Source organism: Anguilla rostrata, chromosome 4 (genome assembly GCF_018555375.3).
Source record: "Anguilla rostrata isolate EN2019 chromosome 4, ASM1855537v3, whole genome shotgun sequence".
NCBI lineage: Eukaryota > Metazoa > Chordata > Actinopteri > Anguilliformes > Anguillidae > Anguilla > Anguilla rostrata.
In genome coordinates, this window is record NC_057936.1 from 55,684,718 (window position 1) to 55,699,009 (window position 14,292).

The 14,292-nt window shown below is 37.7% G+C and overlaps 1 protein-coding gene across 1 annotated transcript; it reads left to right on the plus strand.

Moving 5' to 3' along the window:
- Nucleotides 1-979: 979 nt before the first annotated feature.
- On the plus strand, nucleotides 980-9,979 carry dmrta2 (DMRT-like family A2). The gene is made up of 2 exons (XM_064333325.1): nucleotides 980-7,629; nucleotides 7,985-9,979. The coding sequence occupies exons 1-2, from the start codon at nucleotides 7,185-7,187 to the stop codon at nucleotides 8,842-8,844; spliced, it is 1,305 nt and encodes a 434-aa protein (XP_064189395.1). The 5' UTR covers nucleotides 980-7,184; the 3' UTR covers nucleotides 8,845-9,979.
- Nucleotides 9,980-14,292: the final 4,313 nt, after the last annotated feature.

Below are 14,292 nucleotides of genomic sequence, written 5' to 3' on the forward strand. Positions count from 1 at the left end.
ACGTGTAATGCTATAATAATAATAATAATAATAATAATAATAATAATAATAATGTCCTTTTAATGTGAGTGAACCATCATCTGTATCTGGTGAGTGAATATGGTGCAGTATGAACGTAAATGGTAAATATGTCTAATACATTTTACGATTGTTATAATATTGAATATTCATGTATTTACCATGACCCCTCCCTTCAATTCCTATCTTTTAAAATCTGCTGAAGGAAAAAAACGTAAAGCTATGGTATTCGGATTATCATGCTCTGGAATAAAGCATTAAATGGGGCTAAGGGAGTTTCAATGGGAGCAGTGGCGTGCGAACTGAAGTAGAGTAATTATTGCTTCATAATTGTGTTCTTTTTCTTTTTTTAACACCATCTAGCAGGAGAGCCACACTTGGAATCGAAGCGGTTGTGACATTTAGGAGGCCAGTCTTTGTGCTGAACACTTCAAGTTTAAAAAACAAGGCCGATTGAAGCGGAGGAGCTCAAAGCGGAGCCCATTGTAGAGCAACACATTGAGTTTTGATTTGGGACAATGGTGTTTCTCAAATTTCTTGCAAAAACCTATACTCCATCTGTGATCTCAATGCAGGCTCTTTCTTAAGCCACTTTCTTTTCTGTGCGATTCTTTGGTAAAGGAGGCAGATGTAGGGGGATGGAGCCTGCATTTTAATTGCCCGGTGTATACCTGAAGGCGCACGCACGCACGCATGCACGCAGGCACACACCAATGCATCAGTTCTTTTATGTGCACAGTTCTGCACGAATGAAAAAATATATGAACATAGAAACTGTTAGCATAAATAATATCTTGCACCTCACCCCATATTATGTTAGCCTTACTTCATATGTAGCCTATCCTATAATAATAAAATTATAAGGAATATTTAATTATTATTATAATTATTATAATTATTAATAATAATAATAATAATAATAATAATAATAATAATAATATAATGTAATAATGCTAGGTTCAGTATTATTATTATCATTATAATTGTCATTTTTATTAATGTCATTGTCAGTAATAGTTGTCGTGTTCGTCCTTTTTTATTTTTTGTACTTTTAATAAATTGTCATGGCAATTTTTATTTATTTATAACTAAATTGCGAATGAAACCTTAAATTAGGACCCTTCTTATTCATCATAAACTTTCTCTCGTTCTATTCGCAGGCCATTTAACCTTCAATGAGGTGATCAACACTGCCAGCTAGTCTAATCCACGCCTCAGGGGCTGCAGAAACGAACTGGGCTAAATAAAGATGGACATTTTAAAGCACAGAAACATCCATACAATAGCTGTGGGAATTAGGAGCGCAAGGCTGTTTGTTTCTTGTCCGTCCTTGGTAATATCCCAAGTAGAAATAAGAGCATCATTATACGGGCGCTGCAAGTGAAGGACTCTCAGGTTGAAGTGGTTGTTGATCTTGCAAACATCGCCTCTCCTGTCGCTCGTCCTCAGTTGAACACCTGATTATTATTATTTTTTTAATCACAGCAATAGCAATGGTTTCGAAGCCATTATTTTAAAATTCTGCTGTAACTAAGATTATGTTGCACGTGTCCACCTTCCAGTTCAGTCAGAAATATTTTCCCCTAGTGTTTTGCTACAAAGGGTTGTATCGCTGCGTTTACAAACTCCGTCAGTTGGATGCATGTTAAAATAACGAAAACAAAATATATTAAGAAGGCCATTCTTCGGACGTTTTCATGGAAAAACTATCCGTAAATGACCTTTACACAGGAAACCGTGGAAGTTTTTGCTATATTCTGCAGAAACATAGTTGCGTGTATATGGGGAAAAAATGGCTACGCGTTTGTCATTCTCAAATTTAACTGGTTTTCGTCACAGCTAGAGCTCTGTAGTTTTGGTACACATCTTTATTTTACATTTACAATGGTCTGAGTGTAGACTACTGTAGCATACAGGAAATTAATATTTCATTGAAAGCCCTTTCGTCCCGTTCTTGTTTAATTTGGCTCTTTAAAGAAGCAACAGGTTTCCTTGAGATAAAACTAAAATGATTATTTTTCAAATCTTACAGTGTGTGTATGCGCGCAAGTGTTATGAACAAAAGCAACTTTGGAGTAACAAATAAAAGCTTATTTTGAGCAGTTGTTTTAAGGCTTTGTTATCTGCCTTCGGGGGGATGCTTCCATTCGCTAAAGAGTTCTTCATCACAGGAGCTTTTCATGTGAACTAGAGGTTAACAACCTAATGAGCACTTGGTGAAGAGCTGAAGCGTGTAAAGAGGCACTGGTTTTTCCCAAATCATGCGCTGCTTGGGTACCCTTGTATCTGCTACTCTAACCTCTGTAGCGCTTAATAGACTCGGCGATTTCAGCGGGAGCCCCCGGGAGGCAATCGGGTCCAGCCGTGTTCAGGCGGGGCAACAGCAGCCAGAAAGGTCGCTAGAATACCTCACCAGGGTGCTGGAGGAGCAGAAACATGCTGCTACATATGTTGGGTCAAGCGTCCCTTTTGTGAAGATCTAAAAAGGTGTAAAAACTCAGTCATCTGTCGCATTTTTAAAGAAGTGAAAGCATTGCATGGTTTTTTTTTTTTTTTTTTTTTTTGCATAGGTCTAATGAACTGTTAAAAGAATGTCGAATTTCAAAAGTGCCCTTAGTCACTTTTAATTGTTCATCGGCATTTAATTGGAAATTACAGAGGACCTAATTAAAAGTGGCTAATTATTTAGGATTGAATGGGGAGAGAAATGCATTAACACCGCTAGTGCTTAGTTTTAAGAAGTTTCATATTTTATGGAGTAATGGTTAGGCAAACTGAAATTAATTTATGTGTAAAAAATATAACACTTGTTATATAACTAACATTTTTCTTCCCCTTGCACTTGGGTCGAAATATTGTGCAGTAAATGTAAAATGGCTTAGGGAAAACGGGCTGCTTGCCCAGGATTTACACTGAAATTAACCGAAATTGTTTCTCTAAGCTAACCTAAAATTTCATATATCTTTATTTTATATATCAAATTTGGAAATGAATAACCAATAAAATACAATTATCTTTCAAACGTTAAAATCTGCTTCCTCTTTAGCTATGCGTTGAGTGGGAACTAAATATTTTCAAAATTACAGGCTACAATCGATATCTGTCCGTTACAGGCTTTGTATCAAGAATATTGGTCACGGCACAACTTTGTGTATGCTGTGCCTACGTGTGGGTTCATAATGAACATTTTCATTCGTGTGAGATCGCTGCCGAGATAATTACTTTGAATGTCAAAAAGATTTAGTTTAATATCATCTCTATTAGTCTGTTGGTTAGGTAATTAAAGGTGCAGATGAAAGCAGCGGGGGGAAACAGATGGCATTTGCTTACTGTGATTCAGTATGTAAACAATTGAAAGTCAGCGGCAAGACCGCTTGGAAACGCAGGAAAACGGGGAGCAGAAAGAAGCGTTCACATCAGAAGTAAAGGGTACTCGACAAGTCAGCTAAATGTGAGAAGGTGCGCGAGGTCAGTCGATCGGGAATAGAGGGTGGGTTGACTGTTGTGAAATAATTTTTTTTTAAACAGCCCTGCAATTAAGCATTTTATATATAAATGAGACTGAGTGAAGGAATCGTTCATTTATTAGTAGGTGAAAGGCTTGGCCAAATATTTTCCCCTTTGAAATTGCTCAATTTTTGTCGTTGATGTGTTTGTTTTGGGTGACGTGGGTGAGACTTAACAGTGATCGGCACACGCCCTGCTCTTTTCCGTCAAATAAACAATTGCAAGCTGATGAAGAACGCTTTTATTGGTACTGTGGCAACGTACGCAAACCGTCCACTACCGTCAAACTGAAAACACCAAATTGTATAGCCTATATATATATACACACACACACGCATACAGAGATAGATAGATGGATATCTCACGATTGACAAGACGAGTACACAAATAAGCTGCTCAGAATTCAGTTGCCTCCTTGACGTTCCTACCAGGACACTTGACCTGACAGCAATACCCAAGACCTGACCTTCAAAATATGAGAGTCTATTTCTGTCAGTCACAGCGCAAAATGCATTACAGTATTACATGAAACCATAGTGACCGTAGTGCAAGTATTTCTGGAATTAGCCAAAACGAAATTCCTTATAAATAAATGAAGACTATGGTTTTCACGCCTGTCCATCCGTCAAGTTAGTTTAGAAATAAGTGGCAACATGACGGGGTTTTGTTTAGATCTTGATATGCAGACACAAATACAAAACTAGGATTAACGTTATATCAATGCAACAGATATATCTGTATTTATAGTCCTCTTTACCTCTATGTCCGCAAAGGCATGGTAGTAGTTCGGGCGGAGGCGAAGCTTGGCTGCTGTCTCAAAATACAAATATGGAACAAACATGTCAAACCCATTTAAGGGACATGGACGTGCATTAAAGTTGCAATAAAGCGTACTGTTTGCATTGCACGAGTGCATTGTAATGTACGAATCCACTCAAATTAAACCATGTTAGTCATTTCACGTGACCCAGAAACAATAACTGCTTCTGGCCGGACGTTAAATGCCAAAAAGGCGTTGCTGCTCGGGAAGTGATTTTATTCTTTGTCAGTTTGAATTTGAAGCGCTGGAAATGATTTGAACACAGAAACTTATATGAACAAGTTCCTATACACCTTTAATATTTACTATTTTATTCTATCATCAGCTTCAAGAAAACTGAATAGGTCATAGGCTCCTTTTGTCGAAGTTGTTTTCATAAAATAATTTCATCACAATTAGACCGTAACACCCTTTGGTAAAATATTTTATTCTCTTAATATTGCAGATCTAACATCAGTATTGGTATGTAATTAAAATTATACAAACATACTTCTGTATGGACACGGAGTGCTAAATTACCCAAGTCATGAAATGGAACGTGTTAATTTAGCAAAATACTTACAAAAAAAAAAAAAAAAACACACACACACATGCACACACACTCAAAACCCAGACCATAAGGATAAAATATTCGTAATACATATTTATTTGAAAAGTTGTGAATATCCACGGGCGTTGTACAGTCTTCAAATAGGAAAACGAAGAAAATTAAAAGAATGTGTCCTTTTTCTGAGGTGTTTGTGACATATGCCTGCGTGATGTTGGTTATCAGATAAATCGCACTCTGAGCCGTTGCGCAAAGCAGTTATTGTACGGCGATCGCTAAAGATAACAGACTTTAAAAACAGAACTTACAGACGCGGATTTTGTCTGGCAATGTGTTTTTACAGGATCATTTCGACATACAAAGGCAGATGAAAATATCTAATCGCAATATAAACTGTTGACAGTTTTGTTTTTAAAGCTAGTTTCACTGATAACGTGCATAACGTGCATGTTCACTGACTAGTAGGCTATATCATGCGTAAATATTTATTATACGTAGGCCTATACTTGATACTAATTTAAGATAATGTAGCATCATACAATTAATGAGCTAAACGAACAATTGTCACGTGCAATTGCAGAATAATTGAAACGATTTTCAAATTTTGAACTATTTTATCGTTTTAGTATTGTTTTTCACAACTGTATATTCAGAGAAACATGTTTAGCAGAAAGGATGCAGTACTTATCAAATAGGCTAAATAATGTACGTTTTGCTTTTTGTAAGTAGTGAATGATGCGTTCAAAAAAGCAAGAAGCCTAGACAAACTGTGCAAATCACTTAAATTCACGCGATTCATCTGATATATAAAATGTGACCGCATTACTTACACTGGCAACAGTTTCATTTTCTCACAGCTGACTGTAAATACTGAAGGATATGCTCATATTGTACTACTTGTTCTACAGACCGCAGGAAAACGTTCATTTAGACCGTATTTAATTTATAAGTATAATTTGTTCTTATAAAGTCAGAAAAGTGCGCAAATTGCAGATTTCTTACACATTTATATTTAGTGTATTTGTAACTTACCTTTTCATTTTACAGACTTCTTGGCCGATGATGACGTCACCAAGACCTTTAATCGCATCCCACATAACTAAATGAAGGGCACATTTAAATAATAAGAAATGACATTTTATATTCCAAAATGTACTGTTCACATATCAAATATATACGTGGATATATCGCGTGGAAATGCAACATGGATACTTGTCACTGCAAAAAATAAAACAAAGAAATATTAAATTATTAACCCTGTTCAGCCACAAATAGTTACAGCTATATATTTGTCAATTAAATCATCACAAATACAGGGGACATTAAATTACTTTGCCAGATAATATATTGTTTATTTATTTGCATAATTATTATTATCATATAAATGTAAGTTCGCTATTATAAGTAATATCTTTTTTGCTCTGCAGGATCTCCTCCAGATTTTAAACACTTGTTGTTTGAGAAAGAACTCAGGTGGACACAGTTGAAAAAAGGGACAAGCCAATCAGATTGCACCTTCCCCTTTTGGCCAATGACAGGCGCCACATTGTTGTCAAATTTGTCTAATGAAAACGTAGGAGCAACAATAGAGAGAGAGAGAGATCTGTATCTAGTGGCAATCATTCGAGTTAGTTAGTGTCTCACGCTGGTGCCAGTAACAACTTCAACTCTTTTTGGTGAAATTAAGTTAAACGGGTCTTACTATTTTCTCATTGATCAGGCGACAGACCTTGGATTTTGATTTTTATAGTTTGGCATTCCAAGACTATCTGAACTTTTCCTTCCTAACAATCCTCGTTTTTTCCCCACTTGTTTCTCATTTTTGGACCAATTGTTTTGGTGAACCGTAGCAGAATTTTAAAGGATAAACTATATTACCAAAGAAGAATTCGATGGACAAAACACAGGCGTATGAAGATTCTGTAACTAACAGTATGGGGAGGAATGCTTGATTTTGTATTAAAAAATTGTAGGTGTACACCGTACAATAAATCATAGACACGATCTCATTCTAAAAGTTGCAGCTTAGACAACCTATTGCGTACCATAAGAACCCGATGTTCCTCTTCTACAAACTCCTTCTAAATTGCCTTCTAAATTAAGTTTGAATACGTACCGTAGGATCAGAAAGGATCTCTTGATGATATATTTAATTTTACGTCAACGTGGCGTCAAGAAACAAATGCGTTAAAAATTTCTTCCGAATTTCACACTTCAACGTACGAAGTTGAGACTGAGGGGAAGGAAGTTGTAGTTAGCTTGTTAGAAGTATATACAAATATTAAAGAGGACATGGATATGAGATCAGACATCCCTACAGCCCCATCAGGATCCCAGGTCCACCCTGGAGCTGCTGCCTCCATCCCAGTTTCTATGGCCAGCAGCCTTCTCCGGGGTCCCCCGTTGCTCCTCCGCGCCACGGAGAAGTATCCCCGCACTCCCAAGTGCGCTCGGTGCAGGAACCACGGTGTAGTGTCAGCGCTGAAGGGGCACAAGCGTTACTGCCGTTGGAAGGACTGCATGTGTGCCAAGTGCACACTGATCGCTGAAAGGCAGCGCGTGATGGCCGCACAAGTGGCCCTGCGCAGGCAGCAGGCTCAGGAGGAGAACGAAGCGCGAGAGCTACAGCTCCTGTACGGCACAGCGGAGGGTCTAGCACTGGCGGCTGCCAATGGTATTATTCCACCTCGCCAAAACTATGAGGTCTTTGGATCTGTGAGCAACGAATCTAACTCTGGTAAGCAAATCTTATATTTAGGAAAAAAACTACTTGTAATGATCTGCAACCTTAACTTTAGAATAATTTGTTCTGCAATTTCTGTGCGTTTATCTGCCTGACTTATCTAAAACAAATAGTCTATACACAGAACAACGTATATGCATTTCGTTTCTTTTAGTTTGACCTCGGATTTATTTATCTGCTGTTTTTCACTTGTTGCATATGTAGTGTAACTGACAAACTAGATTGTCTGCAATCTACACCCTGAGTCAGAAAGTAAAACAATTTTCTTCACCAAGCAGCCAACCACCTTGAACTTTAGATTGAGTGGACATCGTAGATGTGATTCGTTGTGTCGGTCTTTATTTTACAGATGGAAACATTCAGAAGTTTGACTTGTTTCCGAAAGCCCAAATACCGAGGTCAATGACCCCACAGCAAGCTCTGGGAAAGTCAGTGTCCACTGACACAGAATCCATGCCAGGGATTTCGTCTCCTGAGGTGCGCCATGGCTCTGGTTCTGAGAACGGCGACGGAGAATCCTCGTTTGTCAGTTCTCCCATTTCCAAAACTCTGAAAGACGGAGAAGAGACCCCGGGCTCGATCAGCCCCCTGGGGTCCGACTCCGGGTCGGAAACGGACAAAGACGAGCAGGAGCCGTCGCCGTCCTCCGCCGCCTCCAAGCAGATGAACGCCATCGACATCCTGACCCGCGTGTTCCCCAGCCACAAGCGGAGCGTCCTGGAGCTGGTCCTGCAGGGCTGCGGGAAGGACGTGGTGCAGGCCATCGAGCAGATCCTCAACAACAGCGGGCAGCCCAAGGCCCCCGAGGAGGCGTGGACGGCCGAGCGGATGCTCCAGAACGTGCAGCCCCCGTCCGCCTCCGCCGCCCCCAGGCCCATGCTGCCTGGAGCCATGACGCTGAGCAACAGGTCGGCCTTCTCCCCGCTGCAGCCCAACGCGCCGCACTTCGGCGCCGACCCCGGCACGTACCCCCTGAGCACCCACCTGGGCCTGAACCCCCTGCGGCTCGCCTACTCGGCCCACAGCAGAGGGCTGGCCTTCATGACTCCCTACTCTACAGCTGGCCTGATGCCAACTCTGGGCTTCAGGCCACCGATGGACTATGCGTTCAGTGACCTCATAAGGGACAGAACGATTTTGCACAAGGACTCGGGGTACACCAGTGGATTGTACGGACCTTTGGTGAACAATACCCCCGATAAGCAGTGAGGTACTCACAGTACAATTATTCTGTCTTAAGTTGCTACACAGGGTCATTATATAGTGGTTGACGAAGGCATGCAAATTGATATGACAATGTATTTGTGGCCAGACGTTTCTTAATGGCTAATAATGCATCTGGCTGTGTACAGACTTTACCTGTCAGAAATGTCTGTAAAGAAAACATTTCAGAGGTTTGCCCAAAACCGACAAGAAATACAATATCAGCAATACGTTAACTAGCTGGAATTGTACCGAAGTCGATATGCGCCCGCTAATCACAAAATAAGACCAACACCACCGTAATAGGCTTTTCTGAGCAACGTCGTAAATGCCTGAAACGCAATGTTTAAGGTGGTTATTTGAGAATAGCGCGCAGCTGAAAATTTTAATTTAATACATGATGGTGGCTCTTAATCATTTTAGGTATTGTGATAGATTGGATCAAAATTAATTTGATTACAAGTGGACCAGTGCTGATTCCCGGTAACCAATGAAGCATAATAAATATACAAAATGAAAAAAGAAAAGAAACACGCTCTCAGTATCAGTCTTGTTATTTGTGGGATTCCAGTTTGATTTTATATTTGGATCCAATTCTTAAAGATAACTTTAGAAGCGGAGGGTCACCGGATGACCATCCGCTGAAGTCTAGAGTTCCTCGGTGCAATTTTGTAATATCTTTTAACTGTTATTTTAATGTTCTTTCTATTTTAAAGTTATTGAATCTCTAGTTACTAATGTCATCATTATGGGGCTTAATTCAGTATCAGTCTTAAGTGTGACCCCATTTTAAACAAATTAAAGTATTTCTAAGTTATTTCTCTAATGTGTAGCTGGATTTCTTTTTGTGTTCAATATTATAGCCGAAAGCCTGACATTTCAAATTTAACTAATGAAGTTTAGGCATTTCTTGTTTTGTTTTTGTGTCTTCTTGTCTCTCAACAATATATTGTATATTGCATTTCTAGATAATTATATTATATTTGTAAATGTACCCAACATAATCAGCGACAATATAGTTCTATTTGGTGCAACTGCATTATTGTCTGTGCTGAACTACGTTTTGCTTTCCTAATGTTTTCAGCTGTACAGTCACATTATGTGTGGCATTTGCTAGAAATAAATGTTATTTTCTACAAAATGAAGAGGGCCCATTCCATCTTACTGTCCTTTCTTTCACGTCACACGCACTCTTACACACGCGCGCAGTTGAGCTCTGAACCAAGCTTTGTTTTGTACCAGTTATTTTGTTGTATTTTTACCATTGTTGAAAGAGGCCAATAAATAGAATGTTTACCCATTCCGCTTAGTGTAGTGGTGCGGAAATAGTAGAGGTTGTAGCAGTAATAATTGTAGTATTATTATTATTATTATTATTATTAGTAGTAATAGCCTAAGAATAATAAATAATAATAATAATAATACATGGTATGATACTTGTTTGCAAATGACTGTGACCAGTCTTACTGACATTAATCATAATGTTAAAACTTTTGTAGTGTAATATTCTGTTATTTAAATTCCCGTGCATCAACTTCATTTATTTATTTTTACTATGTTTTATTTTTGTCCACTACATATCTGAGTAACTAGACAGTCTGTTTTGGCCTTTTCTATTTCATGGTATTAAAATATAAATTCCACGTATATGATTAAAGCAATACTACATAAAAGTAAAAATAGAGACTTTAATAGTCTCAAGTTTTCACGCCGCACACAGTCCTTGTTTTTCTATTCTTACTTTGATAGAACTAAAATGTTTAACATAGCACATTTTAAAGATAAAGCAATTGTTTAAGGTTCGTCTGAAGATATTAAAAATGTAGTATATGCGATCCCTAACATTTTTGCAATAAATGTAATAAATTAGAACATGCTTTTTTTCCTCTCGATGGCCTGGCGTTCCGCTTTGCAGTTAGGGTGTAAACTGCAGTAACCGACTCTGTTGATATAGTTTATATAACAGTAGGCTCTGTTGTGTTTACATCCCGTTAACAAGAATATTCCTGTTGAATTCACCGTAAATATCTTATCATACGTATAAATTGCTATTATTTCAATAAAACGAACTCAATATTTTTAAAATACATAAGCAAAATCTGCATAATAAAACGTGCATCACTTGAACAACGGTTCCTTTGAGTATACCCGTCACAACTAAGCAACAAATCATGCAAAAAATGCACACAGGTTTATTTACTTATACTTATTTATCTTTTCTCTATTAAGGAGCTGATCGCACAGTAAGAAAAAAAAAAAACAATCTGACTTCAGGTCTCATCAACGAATAGTGTTACATAACAAGTGGTGACTGGCACCTTTTGCAGATACAACCGTGATTTCTTTTGATTTCATCTGGGGGAAAAACGAGAATTAATCAAAATAGCCTATCTTTCTCAAAATTGTTATTTAAAGTGGGCACTCTGTTCCCAAGGGAGGGAGTAACTACAACAGGAAATCTTGAAGCACAGCATTGCCTTTAATTTTCTTACTTTTTCGTTTTAAAGGTCAATGCAATTGCATTGTGACAGAAACTATTTTCCTAAACACTTTGTACCTACTTTTTTAAACCATTACCAACCAACATGAACAAACCAGAAATCATTAGAGCAGAAATCACAATGCCCCCACAACGTATTTACCATTTCCCCCTGTATTTGTTTAAGTATATAAAAGAGATGCATTAACAAACATTGGTCTTTGCAAATGTGCACGATGGCGCAACTCCAGGGTACTGAAAGACGACAATGTGCAAGTTCACTGTATTTTCAAATTAAGATTGCAGGGCTCCTGAAATTTGATGCCATGGAAACATAATCCGTCTACCCTCTTTGCTTGGCAGAGTTAAAGTGTTTACTTTCTTCCACCAAATATAACAGTGTAAACACAAGTGGAGGATTGACAGTATGCAGTCGGTCCTGTTCATTTAATAGAAAATAGAAAAAAGAATTCCTAACTCCCGACGCGGCCCGTCAAGACACGTTTATTAAAGTATAGTCGTGTTTGTTATAATAATATCAAATCCCCTTTCTAATTGTATTTACATATGTGAGTCGACCATCTACATGCAACTCTAATAATCATCTCCGCGTTTTAAATAGGTTCTCAACTGTCCCTCCAAGTCCAAATCTTGATGAGTCAGGAGACCTAGTGAATCGCATAGGCCAACAATTAGTCTATATATTTTTGCATCATTATGCTTTTCTCGGGACCCGGTGTCAGTGAAACTTAATATATCTGCCGTGCAATTTAATAAAAGGGGGCTTTCGTAGTGAGATCATTTAATTGGTCTCGCTAATCCCAGTTTAATTAAAAACAAAAAACTCTGTTGTTATGTGCCAAAAGTTGTCATAAAACATAATAATGACTTGTTCACAATACATAGTAACAGATGGATGTAATGAATAAAGGTTTATGGCTTGGTGAGTCGTAAGAGGGTAACAAAACATTTTTTGTACAGTGGGCGGACAAGGATAACCTAATGTCACATTCCAATGTGTCCAAGTGTCAAACGCGCATGTCAACCTCCACCCAAAGTTCGAAGAGCGCACAAAACCTGGACCTGTTATCTTAAATTAATGTTGTTGAATTTATTTTATTACAATTACATAAGGAACAAAGTTATACATAAAAGTTATTTCCAACACTTCGTCGTCATTGCCAAGGCGTTCGTCGTTAAAAGCGCGCCCCAAGCACTTGTCTCCAGAGAACACGGAGCAATTTACTGTTCAATCAAGACGCATTGAGTGATGGGCTTTCCAACAGACAACAGGAGCTGTCAAAGTACTAAGAAAATTGAGTACGCTTATTCTCTTAGTTATTTTTTTTAGGCTGATAGAGCTATTTATTTTAAGACGAAAAAGTAAGAGTCATTGTATTTTTTAACAGTTTCGCTTCAGGCTGTTCGTGTTATAGTGTACTTCATGTTAAGTATTTAACTAATGCAACCAGTAGCCTTCTCTTTGCTGGCTATATAATAAACAAATCACACATTTGTTCAGTGGCACTGTTTGCTATTACCATTAGCCTACTCGTACTCCATGATGCTATTGACTCAAAATACAGCCATTGTTACTGTACATATACATAGTTAAGGGGAGACTGAGACAAGACCAAGACATTTTACAATGTAGCCTACGACATTGTATTTGTTCCCTGGAAATCAAAGGCTGTGTTTCTAGTTCGCTGAGATTTTTTTGTGTGAGCGTAAAAGCAGACCACACTATAGCCTACGATAATATAGTGCCTTGCGGTCTCATAAAATGGAAAAATATTATAGTTGCCCTGAAACTGAACTCTAGATCAACTCTACGCTTTATTGAACTTCCTTTGAATTAACAAACCACAATGAATCCAGAAGTTTTTATTTTCTCAAATTAAAAGTATGTTTGAAATCTAGGTTATATCGTAGTTAAGGTTGCTCAACGCATATTTTGCTGCTTATGGAACAACTATTATGAACAATGAATAATGAAATTCTGAATACAAGTTGCACTTCTGGAATTGTTCACAATTGAATTGCCATATAGAAACATATTTTGCTCATGCATAAGGATAAACAGTGAAAATACAGGCCTACCTAAAAAAAAAAAAAAAAAAAACTTGCTTGCCAACAGTTTTTGCATCACACAAACCTTATATTAATTTGTTTAAGACTGTTTGACGGAATTCCAATTGTAAGCCTTTTCAGTCTCCATTTTAAATTTGGTGTTCCGTGAAGAGCAACGCTTAGTAGACTCCACTTCGGAAAGCGACTTTTCTGTAGTACTGTGGATATATGAAATGCGCCACCGTCTGTCAGAAGACAGCGCAACAGAATTAAATAGCTAACTATTTTCTCAAATGATATTTAACAACGTATATCTAGTATGCTATAATTTATAATCTATAATTTATTATTTAAATTTACTGTTACATTTATTTCATTTATTAATAAAATTTCTAAATTTTCAAATGATAAAACGTATTCCATATATAATGCATTTCTGATCTGTATTTTTTTAAAAATATCACAACACACGCCAAAGCTTACATAAGCAAACATAATTTTGCTTAAATATTAAATGTATATATTTATTATAGTATAGGTTATGTTACCATTATCTAGTTACTATATGATATATAGGCACTCAAAAATGAATTACTTCATTTAGTAAAAAATTGGTTGCTCGAGGTCTTTTTTGTTTGGCAACAGCCCCATCTTGTGTCAAGTATTGAAATTACAACTACTGCCTTCCTGGGCAAACGGCTCAGTAATTACAAAGGGCCTGTTATAGGCTAAGGAAGACATCTACAACCATGCAAAACACTAGTTGGCCGCAAAAACAGGTTGGACGGGTTACAGTTTGCTTAGAAGGACCTAAACAAGCCTGCAGAGCTTATAAACTGTGTGTGTGTGTGTGTGTGTGTGTGTGTATGTGGGCATGTAATACTATCTTTGTAAGAACCAAATGT